The 16,649-nt window shown below is 38.4% G+C and overlaps 1 protein-coding gene across 1 annotated transcript; it reads left to right on the top strand.

Annotated features, from left to right (window-relative positions):
• Nucleotides 1-159: 159 nt before the first annotated feature.
• LOC136701493 (coiled-coil domain-containing protein 190) lies at nucleotides 160-16,486 on the top strand. The gene is made up of 4 exons (XM_066676051.1): nucleotides 160-434; nucleotides 4,701-4,879; nucleotides 4,993-5,131; nucleotides 15,739-16,486. The coding sequence occupies exons 2-4, from the start codon at nucleotides 4,702-4,704 to the stop codon at nucleotides 16,265-16,267; spliced, it is 846 nt and encodes a 281-aa protein (XP_066532148.1). The 5' UTR covers nucleotides 160-434; nucleotide 4,701; the 3' UTR covers nucleotides 16,268-16,486.
• The last annotated feature ends 163 nt before the right edge of the window (nucleotides 16,487-16,649 follow it).

Genomic DNA, 16,649 nt, shown 5'->3' with positions numbered 1-16,649 from the left:
GAGGTAGCTATGGAGACACTGGGCCACTGATCACGTTGCATTGTCCAGAGCACCAGTTACCCATGGTAACTCCCTGGGTGGCGGGGGGACATGGAGGATTACAGGAGTACGTGCGGACATTCAGTGATAGTCACAGAGCTTACTTGTACAAATTAGCAAAACCTGACTAATTTTTGCCTGGATATTAGATGGGATCTAGCCCACTAGACTGGAAATATCTTCTTTGGGAGTATTCTAAGACAGGCTTGTATCCACCCATCAGCAAACAATTCAAACTGATCTGGACAAGATTTCTTTGAGGGTATTCACAAATTTCTGCAGATGTTTATTGCCGGTCAAATACTTCTTATTTTATAGGAAAACATTATTATATTAGATTAGATTAGATTGACAGCCGGATTTCTGATTAAATACACACTTCTGGACGATTTATGGTAAGTTCTTATATGGATGCTATTTTTGTGTTTTATATATATATATATATAGTCTTTAAAGTGCGCCACATGGATATGGAAAATGGACAGCTTTTCAACACTTTGTATAAAAGCACACTATGAGAGGGTTTTGGAGCCTTTGGGGTTATCTGGTTCCTATCACCAAAGATGTGAATAATTCAAGTCTCTCTAGAATGGTGAGTTTCACATTAAATCATGCTGAATGGCTTTGTGTGCATTATACACATTTCATTAACTTGGAAAAGTTCTATTTCTCTTTAATCATGCACTTTAGGTTCAAATTTGTGTCCATTTCAAATGACATTTATTCTAATGAAGCTCTCTGACAGAAAAGCTAGAAGAATATCATATGTCATAATTATTAAGACTTGGCCACAGGCCAACATTTTTCATGACTTGCAAATGAACTGAAATCAGATGAGCAAATTGCACCACATGGTTATAATCATCACAAATTAAGATGGGAAAATGAATGGTACTTCCTCTCCCCTGTTAGCTCTCATTTGTTTGACTGTCAACACCTTGGAATTTTTTATGAATCTGGATATCTGTATTACCATACCACGCTGTAATAGATTATATAAGAACACTTTCAGTCTATAGATATCATATCTATATATACATACATATTTTAGCTGTCTCAAAAAGAACAAACTTTACTGATCTTTTTTAATTATATGATTAATGTTCCACTTCAAAGAATTGCTAATATAGGATTTTTCAACAGATATTGACTGTCCCAAAATGTGCACTGGGTTTTTTACATTCTGTTTCTTCCTGTAAACCACAATGAATGTGTCTGATGTATTAAACTGGAGGTCATTATTAGTACACAGTTTTATTGATTCACCTCCTGCCTATAACTAGCCTCATTATTGTCTGTGATAAGACCTATTATGGTTATGGTGGTATCTGCATATTTCACAGTTTTAATGTAATTGTTTATATACTGCAATTACACAACTAAAGCTGGGTATTGAAGTAAAGTAAAAGAGCGATAAATGAAAACATGAAAACTATGAAACAGTGAAACCTGTCAAATGGAAGAGACTGAAACAGTGCCACAATTCAGAATGATTCATAAAAATGCATATAACATTGTATTTTGCCACAGCTAAGCCCCTTTAAGCGTTTTTATTTTTTTACTCATGTCAATGAGTGTGTTAAATCTATTGTAACTTAAAGAGATTTTTATTTAATTACTAACTTGTGCACAAGGTGTGTCTGTTGATAACTACGTAGTGCATTGTGAATGTACAAAGGAGCCATAAGATATAGATGATTCATGGTTATGGATGGATACTGCCATTTAAATAGAAATATAAATCTTTGAAAGGTCAGTGAGGAAGACCATTCTCTGCTCATTCTGTAGGCAGATTTCTCTGATATATGGATCCAATCTGCCATCACTGTCTACTTCTAATAGAACAAATCAGTCTGACAATGAAAAAGAACAATCCTATCTGCACGTCTACTGAAGCTCATATTATAGCCCACTATATATAGTGACAATAGCTTACAGCATGGAAAATTCTTCTGAAACTGCTTTCATTCCATTAAATCTAAAAACTTTGAAAGCATTCAGTTGCTTTATTTCACTTACACCATTACTCTGGCAGGAAAATGAGCACAATCTTAAAGCTTTACCAGCTGAAAAAGCATTAGTGTTTTTTTTTAATTGAGATATGTTTACTGTTGTTCTTTATAAAATTAGGTGAGGGATTACATTAACAACTGGTAACATGTGTGTGGTGTTGTTTATATGCTAGAAGATTCTCTGTGAAATAAGTAGCCAATGACATGGCTAAGCATTTTCACTTTTAAAACTGCAGTGTTCAAAGACGATCTGAAACTGGCAAATTCTGACAGCAAGTATTTCTTACATCACAAGCACAACGGCAGACTTCAGTTGCAGATGAGCAGTGGATAAATGTAGGGGCAAGGCCTAACTGGATATTTAAGAATCTGCATGTACTGAATGAAATTAAAGGTGTAGAGTTACAGCTAATTCACTGTTAAAGGTGACATTCATGCTTTTAATCAAAAGACACTTTAAATAAAATTCTGAGGAGGTTTTCTTGCCATTTGCTGCTCTCCATTGTGTTTGTGTGCCACAAGCCACAGTGTATGTAAATGGAAAAAAATGTGGGAATACAAACAGTGAATAAATACATACATACAAATTAAACTTCAGCCAAAGTGTTCAAAACTTGCTGTCACCTTAAAAGACACAGAGCTTCTCAATGTAAATACACTAGAGAGAACAGCATTTCTCCACAATCATAGGTGTCACTTTAAAGACGGGGAGATAGGGGAGATGTTTTTTGGAAATGATCTGCAAATATGTGATTTTAATGAGCAGAGATTAATTTTTGGGGTTTAATAAATGACTGGATATGGGACTAGCGTTGCTAGAGTTGCCATATTTCTCTAAGTGACTACAGCAGTCAAGTTTGTTGAAATGGCTACACAGACTTGTGTAAATTCATGCTGATTATTGAGATAGATTGATGAGTTGCTGTATTTTGTCTGTAGAAAGATATTTTATAGGTAAGCTGTTGAAATCACTAAAGGCAAAGCATTCCTGTATGAGTTAGCCAAACCATTAGCAAAAGCATGTAGGTGACAGGTAAATTTTAACCTAATGAATTTGGTCTGCATAGTAACACATTGCAAAAGACAACATAAAAATAGAGGCGGGGTGAAGAATATTTCTTGGAGCAGAGAAAAGCTTCTGTGTTCTAATTAAGGTTTTAGAAGCTTGTTCCTGCTCATCCTGTTTCTACCAGCAAACGCTAGCAAATGTGCACCTATTTTTAAAAATAAATTAATACATGAAAACTGGCAAAGGCAAGTTCATTTATCTCACCTAAGCAAACACATTTTAAGGCTGTCAGCAAAATATTCTATAATTTTAAAACATTTGAAAAGAGACTGAATGAGACAGATGAGGGAAGGATGGTTTTTATGGCACATTTTAAAGTATTACCTCATTCACTTCATATTCAGTTTTAGAAAAGCTGCCATGCTTACTAACATTGTTTACCCATATGACAGGCCAACAGGGCTTTTTGTTCAGTATAGTTTCTGCAGACTTTAAGCTAGAAGGAAAATAATAAAATGAAAGAGATATAGTCAAGGCTACCATTAGATTTGTTCCTGTTCAAGCAACACATGACCCTTAATTATCCCATTAAGGTTTGCACATACTCTGATTATTTTTAATGGATTACAAGCTAATAAGGCTGATGCAACAGGGAGATTTAGAGCTTATCGGAGGTCTGCCACTTTGGTTTATTTGTTCCCATTACTCATCCTCAAAGGCCCAAACAGCCTCCTTGCTCAAGTGTGACTGATAGAGGCCATCGACAGAGCACTCCATCAACCCCTGTATTTCTCTCTCTCTCTCTCTCTCTCTCTCTCTCTCTCTCACTCTCTCTCTCTCTCTCTCTCTCTCTCTCTCTCTCACTCTCTCTCTCTCTCTCTCTCTCTCTCTCTCTCTCTGTGTCACCAGAGCATGATAGAGATTGTTGATGAGAGTGAGCCTCAGCTGCTATGATTTTGTTGTAACTCCAGTGCTAATACTTTTTGGGCCTTGTGAAAATGTTTCTGGCAAGAAGACATAAGTCATTTTGTGCTGTTATACCTATTTCCTTGAAAGTGACATACTTTATTTCACAAAAACTCCAACCTGAAGTTTGCTTTTTGAAACACTATGTTTAGTTTTGGTCTGAAAACTTACTTGTGCTGTAAGAGCACAAGTTAATGGGTTTCTACCACATTTTGGAATATAGCCCAAGGATTTATGTTCATTTACTGCCATTAGAGCACTAGTAAGATCAGGCAGTGTTGAGGCTGGTGTTCCGGTTCATGCTATATGTGTTTGATGAAGTTTGGCTGACAATGTTTTTTCACACTTCACTCAGTTTAGAATAGGTTTTTGTATTTGGGGAAGCATTCGTGCTATTACAATTAAAAGGGCTTCAAAACTGCTGCCATAAAGTTAAGGATCACATCGTATCAATTGGCCTTTAATCACACTCTTACATGTACATGTACATTTTCCCTGTTTCATTAGATAATTTTGTGTGCAGTATTACTTAATATTTAGCTTTAGACTGTGTCTGTATTTGACTCCGATGTTGGAGAGCTGAATGACAGAAGCAGATTAATCATATTCTTGTGGGTATTAGGACAGATGTGCTGAGGATGGATCAGAATGAGAATGTATGTGTGTTTGTGTAGCATGCATCGCTCGGACTGGATGGTGTGGCCAAAGGAGGCTCAGAGGCGAGAGGAGAGGAGGGCTGAAGTGCGACTGGCTGAGGGGCTACAGAGGCTGGATGAGGCCAAACACTATCAGCTCAACACACTGAACCGTGAACAGCGATCACTGCATCGCCACCTCATTGCCATCAAAACAGGTGTTTGAAGCTGCATGTGTGGTGTCTACAAATTTCTCTTAAACATAAAGCTAAACGATTTTCAGGGTTTTTGCCGGCTATGCTCAGGTGTGTGTTTATTCACTTGGCCTCAGGGAACTGGCGGAGAGGTTTGCATGCTGTGGGACCACGGCCCCCCAATCACGACCTAAGCCTCAACCCTTTGGCTGCGTCCTATAAGAACAGCTTATTACCTATAATCCCTTCTTCAGGCAAGGAGCCAGATAGGCCCAGGTAATGTTTTATTTCTTTTTTTGATTCAGACAAATCGTGCTTCATTTCTCTTTGGAAAAACCATCTAATTGTAGATTTCTATCTAGGGTTTTGAGAAGTGTATTATTGGTTTAAATAAGTCTCCAATACAACTGCACTATTATTAAGCATCATAGTTATTCACACATTTAGTTCCAGTGGGTTATATTGGTGTTATTTGCAAGCTTCCACCTTAAATAAAAAAGCTATAGATTTACAAATTGTTTGAAAGAATTCTTTCCACACTTTATCCATTTAAAACACAAACCAAGTGTGCATTGTGCCACTAAAATCCACCTAAAATGGGCAAATATGCAAGGATTTTGAAGCACACACCACAGAGAAACATTTATCCATTTGCCTAAATTTCTTTAAAACAAGTTATGGTGTTTACAATTTTAAATCATGTTGTTCACCTTCACCACAGTCCCTACACCTCTCAATCACCACTATCCCTCTCTTTCTTTATATAAAAAACACAAACTGTGTAGTTCACAACTCAGAAATGATTTGCTTACCTGTTCAGGAGAAAATGATCCAACTCTGGGTCTGTCTTGTAACCTTGCTGCTTTTAAACTGTCTCCATCTTTCAAACACATGGGCAGTTTTTAGTCCGTCTCTGGTTATTGAGCTAGAAGGGCACTGAGACTTTTTAGGTCTGGTAAAGTTGAGCACTATCTATGTTCATCTAGGTCACTTAATGGCTGCTATGTTTCTGTAAAATATTGTGTGTACTGGCAACCCAGTGTGTTATGACAGTAATGTGATTGGACATAGAGTGGGATATCAAGCGAAACTTCAATAGAGCTCCGCTTTGGACTGGCACTTCTTAAAGAGCATATACTGATTCAGCACTGCTCTCAGGGATGCCAGTGCTTCACCTTAGACTGTTTCCTTAATCTATGGTCACACATCATGTAGATTTTATAATTGAGTACAGTAAATATATTACAGATTGCTCTTTTAAAGATTTAAATGAATGAGGTAAGATGTACTTATTCATGTCAAATCAGATTTAACTGAATCAAGTAAATGCCTGAAGCTGAACAGATAGTCACAGTGGACTGTACGCAAAACATACTTTTGTCTATCAGTATTAACTTTATTATTTGTTGTTTTTGAAAGAATTTATCACAAATGTCAGAGGGGATTTTAAAAGTGGAATATAATTTGGCTTACAGCTTACATATCTATTCTACATTTTTTAACTCTGTGCTCTAAATTTGCATTAAATTAAAATAAACCCTTATTTAAAGGGTTTTAGCTTCAATGTATTTAGCCGCTTTCTTGATTAGTTTGTAGCTTTTCGTGTTAGCCTCCCCTAAACAGATAATGACTGCCAACAATTTAGACCAACAATATCAAAAAGCCAAAAAAAAAAAACAAGGATCATATTCTTTCAGTGTAACATGCAAAGACTTTCCTCGGCAGCATTTTTACTTGGATGCCATTATATTGTATATGGGTGTCATTTTACATGATTTACTTTGAGTCTCTTGACAGCTTTATTGCAGACACAAAAATAAAATGTGCAATCTTTTTGCCAATACTTGGAGCCTGTCTTTTAAGATTGAATTAATAATTATCTCTACCTTAATGACATTCCAAAAAAGTGTATAATGGCAGCTTTAAGACACTGTGATATTTTATCCTGGGTAATTGTCACAGTGACTTTTTATCTACAGAGACATCCCTGTATTGATCTACTAAAACATTCTGATGTTGGGGCAGTTGTTAACTTATTGACAATATCAAATAATAACAAAACAAACCATGTTGTATATGTTATAAAGTGATACTTCAGTAAACGATTTAACCCAGATGTAATCAGCTGTTAAAAATGTTATAAATTTGGAGGCTAATGTATATTTAAAATATTGTAGCTGTCCAAAGAAAAACATGTATCTCCATTTTTGTGGACTTGATTTAAACACAGCAACTGTCCTTCACATTGTGTGAAAATTTCATGGATAAAGAGATCTGTGAAAATGAACATTGTTCTCAGAAAATCTTTATCAAACTTTAAAAATGTAAATTAAAGTATTTAATCCCATCTCTCTGTCACCCAGCTGGCGTTGCTGTGGTTGTGAAGTGTTCCTTTCCCAAGAGGAAGAGGAGAATGTTAATTCCTGCGCTCATTCCTGACACAGTGCAACTTCAAACGGAATATGGAAAAATGCAGCTGTGGCAATTAGGCTCAGGCCTTTAGGCTAGGGCCTAAAAAGCAGTGAGATGCAGACTGTGCTGGTGTGATGTTTGAGGTCCAATTTGTATTTCTCATAAACTCAGTATGTAAAAACAGAGGCAAATGTTTCTCACACAGTCAAGCTTGAATGACCTTAATGGTCTTTAATGAGAAAACTTTCATGAGACACTGTGTAACATGAGCTACGTTTTCATTCCAAGTGTTCACACCAAGTTAGTTCTGAGAACAGGCTAAAGGTATTTTGAATGATTGCCCTCAAAAACCCAAGACTGCATGCTTTATAAGTCGATGCTTTTCAAGTGCTGATTCTCTGCAAGTGTCTCCCAGAGAGAGTCTGAATAGTGCAAGCTGCTAGAATATTAATTAAAATAGTGCTTTATGTCTATTGTGTACTTGTGTGGTATTATGAGAACATGTGGAGAAAAAAATCTGCTATGAGAACTGTTATGGAATTTCATTTCAGTTGCACATAGAAAATGAGTCTAAACTCACCATACTCAGTGCCAACTGTCAGCCAGAGGGGCATAAACTCCCTGCACTGGTGTGTGGGATCATGAAACTGTGTTCTTGGGAGTGAAGGAGCACCAACAAACACCTTTAAAATGAGTCGGTTTGGTGTTTTTGTTGCAGAACTAATCATTCATCATCAGTACTTGATCTCACTAATGATCTTATGCCTAAAGGCAGTCCAGTCCTCCCAACAAACTTTCAGCCATAAGGTGTATGTGCAATTCCAGACACTGCCATGGGCGGTTTGAAAGTTTTTGACGTCTGGCTGGCACTGTTAGTGTCTGTCTCCTCTTTTACAGTTAGGTGTGTGTGTGTGAATACTTAATTGTGTTCATTTGAATTTCTGTGTTCACAATCAGCCTTCAGCACAAGGATGTCTGCTGGGATTTTCTTCCTTATCCGCATCAATGAATTCGATAATAAGACAATCATACATTCACAAACGTTAGAAATATTATATAACCACCCTTTTATTTATTATGCTTATGCAGCCCAGCCAAAACATTAAAATGACCTCCTTGTTTCTACACTCATTTCTCCTCTTATCATCTCAGTGCACTTTGTAGTTCTACAGACTGTTATCCCTCTGTTGCTCTGCTTACGTTGTTAGACCCCTTCAACCCTGTTCATCACTGATCATGACCCCACAGTCCACTGAAAAGAAGACATTATTTGGGTGAGCGATGGTTCTCAGCGCAGCAGTGACACTGGGAGTAGTTCACCAACCTATACATCCACTCAGATCATATCAGAGAGCAGGGTGAAAGGGGCCTAACATCATATAAACAGATGGATTTGGGCCATGTAGAGAATTACCATTTGATTTGTCTTTAAAAGGTAAATCAGAGTAACAAGTTAAGATTTAGGCGGCACGGTGGTGCAGCAGGTACACAGCTTCAGAGACCTGGAGGTTGTGGGTTCGATTCCCGCTCCGGGTGACTGTCTGTGAGGAGTTGGTGTGTTCTCCCCGTGTCCGCGTGGGTTTCCTCCGGGTGCTCCGGTTTCCTCCCACAGTCCAAAAACACATGTTGGTAGGTGGATAGGCAACTCAAAAGTGTGAGTGTGTGAATGAATGTGTGTGTGTTGCCCTGTGAAGGACTGGCGCCCCCTCCAGGGTGTATTCCCACCTTGCGCCCAATGATTCCAGGTAGGCTCTGGACCCACCCCGACCCTGAATTGGATAAGCAGTTACAGGGAATGAATGAAGTTAAGATTTAGGATCTTTAGGATTTATTTTAAAATGGCTATGATTGTATTTATAGGCTGCTTATGTAATATATTATAATGATTGCAAATTTCAAAAGAAAAACCTTTGTACTGTAAATTTTGTGTGTACAACACCTAGTTAAATTATTTACTCTATAGTATTTAAAAGAAATGTTAAATGCGCTCTGCTGTCGATGGGTTTCTGGTGGTTAGACCTCTGTAGTTCTAGGGAAAAATGACCTTCATATGCCAGGTCATATGAACCCTCCCAACAGCAAGATGAGAAAACATTTGTTTTTTTCATTGGAAGTAATGTTGTGCAGAGCTTTTCAGAGCCATTTTGGAGAATTTCTATTTTGGTTTATTCTTTTTATTTATTTATTACATTTATTTATTCAAAATGATTTTATTTGTTTATTTTTATTTTTTACCAAAAAAACAACAACTGGTAAGCACCAGATAGAACATGGTGGCTACCAGAACCAGTCAGTATTATGCAAGCACCAGATGCAAAAAATAAAAATAAAATGTAGCATTTTGTTTTCCAAAAAGGTTTTACATCAATTTATCCACCTTGTTTTTTTCTTGTCTCCAGCTTACACCCTTCAGTCTGCCCACTCTCCTTCTCTCAGTCTGTTCTGGTCAGCTCTTTGGAGCATTTAAATTGGATGTAGTGTTGTGTTAGTGTGTAGTCTGTTCTTCATTATAATAATCAGAGCACTGGGCCTGTCACATGTCCAGACTACAGGGACTATGCAGTTATTCCCTGCAAATAAAAGGCACACACGCACAAACAAGCAGTACCCCTGAATTTCATTTTGGGAAGGGCTTGGTTATACGTTAGGGAGGCAAGCTACTGAGCAATAAAATGAAACCTTACTATTTTGACTTTTAATTCAAATAGTGTACCAATTCAGTTAAAATATTATATATAATCTAGATGGAATTATTGTTGATATTATTGATGATTATATATATATATATATATATATATATATATATTACAAATGATTACCATGAGAGTATGACTTCTGAGAAACTCTTACTACATTTGAAAAGGCTCTGTGATATATTTGAGTACAACATATATTCTGATTGATGTTCCTTGCTCACTGAGAGAGAGAGAGAGAGAGAGAGAGAGAGAGAGAGAGAGATGTAATTAATTAAGCATTCTGCTTGGTTTAGACAGGTGTTTTGTTTATTTTTTAGTTTTTTTTTATAACCCAATTGTATCCCTAATTTAGTCATTGCCACGTTTACACATTATCGGACTACCCAGCTTGGAGGATGAGACAAGCACATTCTTCTGTCGAGACATAGGAAGCCAGACACAGCTCAACACATTTAGAAGAGATCAGTATCTGACCAGTCCTATTATAGTAGCTAACAGACCCCCACACTGATCATCATTACACTGATTTATGGGAGACAGAGAGCCATCCTCCACCCAGAGAGTGTAATGCCCATTGGGCTCTTTTGGACTCCTGGACTGTACAGTGCCTCGCGAAAGTATTCAGCCCCCTTGAACTTTTCAACCTTTTGCCACATTTCAGGCTTCAAACATAAAGATTTTTTGTGAAGAATCAACAACAAGTGGGACACAATCGTGAAGTGGAATGAAATTTATTGGATGTGTCAAAATGTTTTAACAAATAAAAAACTGAAAAGTGGGGCGTGCAATTTTATTTGTCCCCTTTACTTTCAGTGCAGCAAACTCACTCCAGAAGTTCAGTGAGGATCTCTGAATGATTCAGTGTTGTCGCAAATGACTGATGATGATAAATAGAATCTACCTGTGTGTAATCATGTCTCTGTATAAATGCACCTGCTCTGCTCTGTGTTCAAAGCGCAAAGCGCATCATGAAGACCAAAGAACACAACAGGCAGGTCCGAGATACTGTTGTGGAGAAGTTTAAAGCTGGATTTCGATATAAAATGATTTCCCAAGCTTTAAACATCCCAAGGAGCACTGTGCAAGCAATCATATTGAAATGGAAGGAGTATCAGACCACTGCAAATCTAACAAGACCCGGCCGTCCCTCTAAACTTTCATCTCGAACAAGGAGAAGACTGATCAGAAATGTAGCCAAGAGGCCCATGATCACTCTGGATGAACTGCAGAGATCTACAGCTGAGGTGGGAGAGTCTGTCCATAGGACAACAATCAGTCGTACACTGTACAAATCTGGCCTTTATGGAAGAGTGGCAAGAAGAAAGCCATTTCTCAAAGATATCCATAAAAAGTCTCGTTTAAAGGTCGCCACAAGCCACCTGGGAGACACACCAAACATGTGGAAAAAGGTGCTCTGGTCAGATCAAACCAAAATCAAACTGTTTGGCCACAATGCAAAACGATATGTTTGGCATAAAAGCAACACAGCTCATCACCCTGAACACACAATCCCCACTGTCAAACATGGTGGTGGCAGCATCATGGTTTGGGCCTGCTTTTCGTCAGCAGGGACAGGGAAGATGGTCAAAATTGTTGGGAAGATGGATGGGGCTAAATACAGGACCATTCTGGAAGAAAACCTGTTGGACTCAGCAAGAGACCTGAGACTGGGACGGAGATTTATCTTCCAACAAGACAATGATCCAAAACATAAAGCCAAATCTACAATGGAATGGTTTATAAATAAACATATCCAGGTGTTGGAATGGCCAAGTCAAAGTCCAGACCTGAATCCAATCGAGAATCTGAGGAAAGAGCTGAAGACTGTTCACAAATGCTCTCCATCCAACCTCACTGAGCTCGAGCTGTTTTGCAAGGAAAAATGGGCAAGAATTTCAGTCTCTCGATGTGCAAAACTGATAGACATAGCCCAAGCGACTTGCAGCGGTAATTGCAGCAAAAGGTGGCGCTACAAAGTATTAACGCAAGGGGCCCAAATAATATTGCATGCCCTACTTTTCAGTTCATTTGTTAAAGTTTGACACATCCAATAAATTTCACTCCACTTCATGATTGTGTCCCACTTGTTGATTCTTCACAAAAAATTTAAATTTAATATCTTTGTTTGAAGCCTGAAATGTGGCAAAAGGTTAAAGTTCAAGGGGGCTGAATACTTTCACAAGGCACTGTATCTCCCAATGATAGGTCCAACACTTAGACAGAGCTCAGCTTTTTTTAAAAAACAGCATAATAATATTATTTGTTAGCCTCCATTCCCTACAAAATCAGGACAACTTTGTTCTGAAAGTGTATAACATACAGACACACTAGAAAGATGAGAGATGTGAAAGATGGAGGAAGGTAAGGAAACCAAGGGAATGAAATACAAAGAGAGGAAGATTAAAAGGATTATTTCAAAATATATTCCTATCCATCCACTAGAGAAATCTGGTTGTTCTTATAACCCTTGCTGCACAGTCTCTCTCACTGGACTTGAGGGCCAGCCTGGTGTTTTCTTTGAGGACCCATTGTCAAAACAGCCATCCCAACTCTCTTTCTGCAGCTTCCATCACTTCATCTCCCACCTCCTTCTTTCTCTCATGTCCTCTTATCACCAAAAGGATTTCTCTCTCACTGTGCCACATCCTCCTCAATCGTCCTCATTTATTCATCCTTCTTTTCACTCTCTGCTCTTCATCATCCTCTCTCTCTTTCTCTCTCTCTCTCTCTCTCTCTGAGGTCTCCTCCTCTAGGGTGCTCATTTTGATCCCCATTCATTCATCCAATGCATAGAAAGGAGGCAGACTGTCTGGAGATCAGCCTTTCTGTTTATTTCTATGTGGTGCCCAGCTCTACAGACACGTGCAGAAGCAGAAGCCTGCTTCCTCTTAGTTACTGAGGACGCCTTACACACACTGTTCTCGTAATTAGCGCTGGATTTATTTTTGTAATTAGAAATCAGGGTTCATACAGGGGGCAGAACAAAACCCATTAAGCCAAGTTAGAATCCAGCATCTTAATGAGGATATTCCTGTGAATTCATTTGCTTGGTGATTGGCTTGCTGCTGCTGCTGCAGACAACAGATAGCATGGCTATGAACGTCTACACATTTTGAAACCGATGCAATGAAAATGCGTTACGTTAAAAATATTCTAGCCATTGCGGCTCATTTTTATTAGACTGACTTCCTCTGAAGTTGTCCATTATTTTGTATCAAATGCCCATGTCTTATTAGGAACTTCAGGTCTTTCTATTTGGGAAAATGTCATAGGCTTTACCTGTCACATCCTGTGGTAAATAATAATGTTACATTGCAGTATGTTTGGACCTGTGTACATTTAATCCCAGTAGAATAACTGAATAAAAAGAGATTCTTAGAACCAGGGATTCTAATATGGACACGATACATCTTACAGAGCGGTAACATAACTGCAGACATCTGTAGCAATAACAATGTGTTGCATAATGATATGGCATGACACAAACCCTCTATCCAAAAATTATCTTTAAATTTGAATACATACTTGACTGCTTCAAGTCTACTTTTGTTGCAAAGTTTACCCATACATTTCCAACAGGGTTGTGAGAGTTGTGAGCTTCTGTTCTTGCCACAGGGTCCCAGAATGTACTGTTTTTCCAGGTCGCCTTAAGGTCCAGAGAAAATTCCTGTTCAAGGATCATAGGTAGCATTGGGAAGAGTGTGAGACAGGCTCATGTGGGTGGAATAATGAACAGAGATGAAATGTGCTCTGGCTGGGTGTGGTGAGCAATAGAAGGGTGAGCCTGACACTCTTCTGAAGAAGCAGATGTTCCAGTCTTTGGATGATACCCTTATCCATTCCTCTATTGAAGATTCAGTTCAGATGAAAGTGTCTGGATTGGTCCTCAAGTATAATGTGTACTCAGATGTACAAGAGGCATATATTGTACCAGTCAAAAGTTTGCACACCTGCTCAGAAAACCGTGTTCACATGTAAAGTTACAACATATCAGGAATAATGCAGACACCGTCATGAAGTGCCAGCTAGGATGCACTGTGAAGACATTTCAAGTATATTGAGGACTTGATGTGTGGAGATGAATTATTTGGTGATTATTAAAATAATTTTTGCGTGTTTTCAACATAAATCCATACAGAGTATCAGTATATTTTTGACCAAGTGACAGTTGTTTAGGCATAAGCTTTTAGATAAATATGTCCTTAAGATTCTGAAAATCATTTACATGGTATGAAAAAACGATAGTAGGCTAGTGTATAGAAAGGTAAGGGTTAAAGGCTGGAGCATCTCAGCTGAATTCCCACACTGACGCACATGATTTCATCATAACTGTCATTCATCCATTTCATCACATTCTTTCAGAAGTTCTCCTTTTGTAGTTGTACAGTATCAGTGTGACGCAATTCAGGGAGTCACTTGCTGGAGCCCATTATTTCCTATTTCTCTAGGCTTCACTCTAACTTAACTATCCAGTAATGTACTTTTAATGTCTTGTAGGAGTAAAGCAGGGACTTTTTCAGTAATGGTCAACTTTCCTATGGTCAGCCTACTTAACTCACTAAGCTAACAGAGAGAATGACTATTTACACTAGCATATACATGCTGTCTGTACTACACCTATGGCCTCTATGTACTTATCAATATATTTTGTTTTTTAAAATACATTGCAATTACTGGCTGCCAATATTTTTGTGTGTGCTAATTGTAATATGTGCAACAATTATTTGTGTAATGTATTACTATAACTTTTAAAGTTTGTTTCTTCTGATCTTCTAGAAAAGATTTCTACTACATATTGGACAATACCTTTGTAGTTTCAGAGCATTAGTGCGGTCAAGAGCAGGTTTTAGTTTGTTTCTGTTTTGTTTTATTTTGGATCACTAAGGCTCGTTTAAAAGGCTTTTTTTTACTCTTCTAGATGATGCTTGGCAATGATATAGTGTCCTTATGATGACCTTAAGTGCAGCTGCTCCAGAGGGCCCCATTCTATTGGCAATAATGTTCTCTGGAGATTACATAAACCTGGGTGTAACTGAAGGTCCGTGTCAGAAATGGGGCCATCCTGAAGTAGCCCAAAGTTTCATTTTCCTTCTTAACTATACAACTTTCTCCACTGATAGGATAATGTAGTCCAGGCGTTAAATTGTGCCTGGGAAAAGAACACTATGACACAGCAGGTAGTGTCACAGTCACACAGCTCCAGGGACCTAGAGGTTGTGGGTTTGAGTCCTGCTCCAGGTGACTGTCTGTTAGGAGTTTGGTGTGTTCTCTCCGTGTCCGTGTGGGTTTCCTCCAGGTACTCCAGTTTCCTTCCACGATCCAAAAACACACATTGGTAGGTGGATTGGTGATTCAAAAGTGTCTGTAGCGGTGAGTGTGTGAGTAAATATGTGAATGTGTGCTGCCCTGTGAAGGACTTGCGCCAGGGTGTGTTCCCACCTTGCGCCCAGTGATTTCAGGGTGGATAAGCGCTTACAGACAATGAATGAATGAATATTTACTTATCTTCATGTAGAAACTTTGTAGAAGTTTGTAGAGTCATTTTCCTCTGTATATTATAAATACATTTTATGCCTGATTAAAACAACTTTTCTTTTATTATTCTTGCAAAGAAAGAAAAAAAGTAGTGGATGAAATCCCTTAAACTCATTCATTAGGATGCCTAAATAACAGCCCTGCAAATTACAATTAACTTCAGTTAATTTAAATGATAATAAAGTATTACTTTATTACTAATACTTACCCTCCCACTCATTTGTCTCTTTCTCTCCCTAGGCCTGGGAAGCTGCAGTCCAGCTGCTCTCTGCAGACTCGTGTCCAGGAGTTTATCAGCAGCAGGGAGAACAGAGGCGATAACTCCACAGCCCTGTTGTGCCTGCCTGAACTCAAACTGCAGCCCCCCAACACACTGCCTCCAGAGAGAGAGGAGAAGAGGGAGAGGGACACACTCAGGGACAGAGGAAGGAAGGGGCAAATGTCACTGTGGGAAACAGACAGGGATAGGCCTAAGGACAGTCAGAAAGGAAAGGAACTGATGGAGATGAGAGAGAAAGACAGAGAGAGAGTAGAAGGGGTGACTGGAACCTCGCTTCCTTCTTCACCTTCTCCTCTCCCTGATTCCCTTGCTCCTGATGGCCAGTTGCGGACGGTTTATGTTCTCCCCAACTTCGCCCAGGCCCTAGCAGAAGCACGTAAAGCCAGATACATACGGCACCATGGCCGGCCTTCATGTGAAAGAGAGCTGAGCATCAGAGAGATATTTTCTAAGAACTCCAAAGACACACACAACAAACACTGTTTGTAACACACATACATACCTTCACTGATCACGCCATGTCAGTGGGTTTGTTAGTGAATAGAATTACACTCTCTTAAAATTGTATACACAGATCTGTAGACACAAATAAGCCTAGCTTTTCTTTCTTCTCAGGTATGCAGTATGCTTTAATCAGTGCAATGTTATACTATTAAAATGTCTCTTAAAATAGACAAAAGTTTTAAAAATTAGTCAGTAAACCCTTTCCCCGATGTAGCCTCGTTATGTGCAAATCTATATCACTGTTTAAATATACACTATTACTATCTCAAAGAGGAATTACTTTTTTCTAAACTTGCTGCATTATTGTGGTGGTATAATTGAAATCACAGTTTTGTTTACAAATATTGATTACTGAGAAAATTGGAAT

The sequence above is a fragment of the Hoplias malabaricus genome, chromosome 7 (assembly GCF_029633855.1).
Source record: "Hoplias malabaricus isolate fHopMal1 chromosome 7, fHopMal1.hap1, whole genome shotgun sequence".
NCBI classification, from domain to species: domain Eukaryota; kingdom Metazoa; phylum Chordata; class Actinopteri; order Characiformes; family Erythrinidae; genus Hoplias; species Hoplias malabaricus.
This window is presented reverse-complemented; position numbering and strand designations above follow the sequence as displayed.

Bases quoted from the DNA above. Each gene is read 5' to 3' on its own strand.
- LOC136701493 (XM_066676051.1), top strand. From the start codon at position 4,702: ATGCATCGCTCGGACTGGATGGTGTGGCCAAAGGAGGCTCAGAGGCGA. The intron at 4,880-4,992 runs GTGTTTGAAGCT...ACTTGGCCTCAG, and splicing joins CCTCATTGCCATCAAAACAG to GGAACTGGCGGAGAGGTTTG. The intron at 5,132-15,738 runs GTAATGTTTTAT...TTCTCTCCCTAG, and splicing joins AAGGAGCCAGATAGGCCCAG to GCCTGGGAAGCTGCAGTCCA.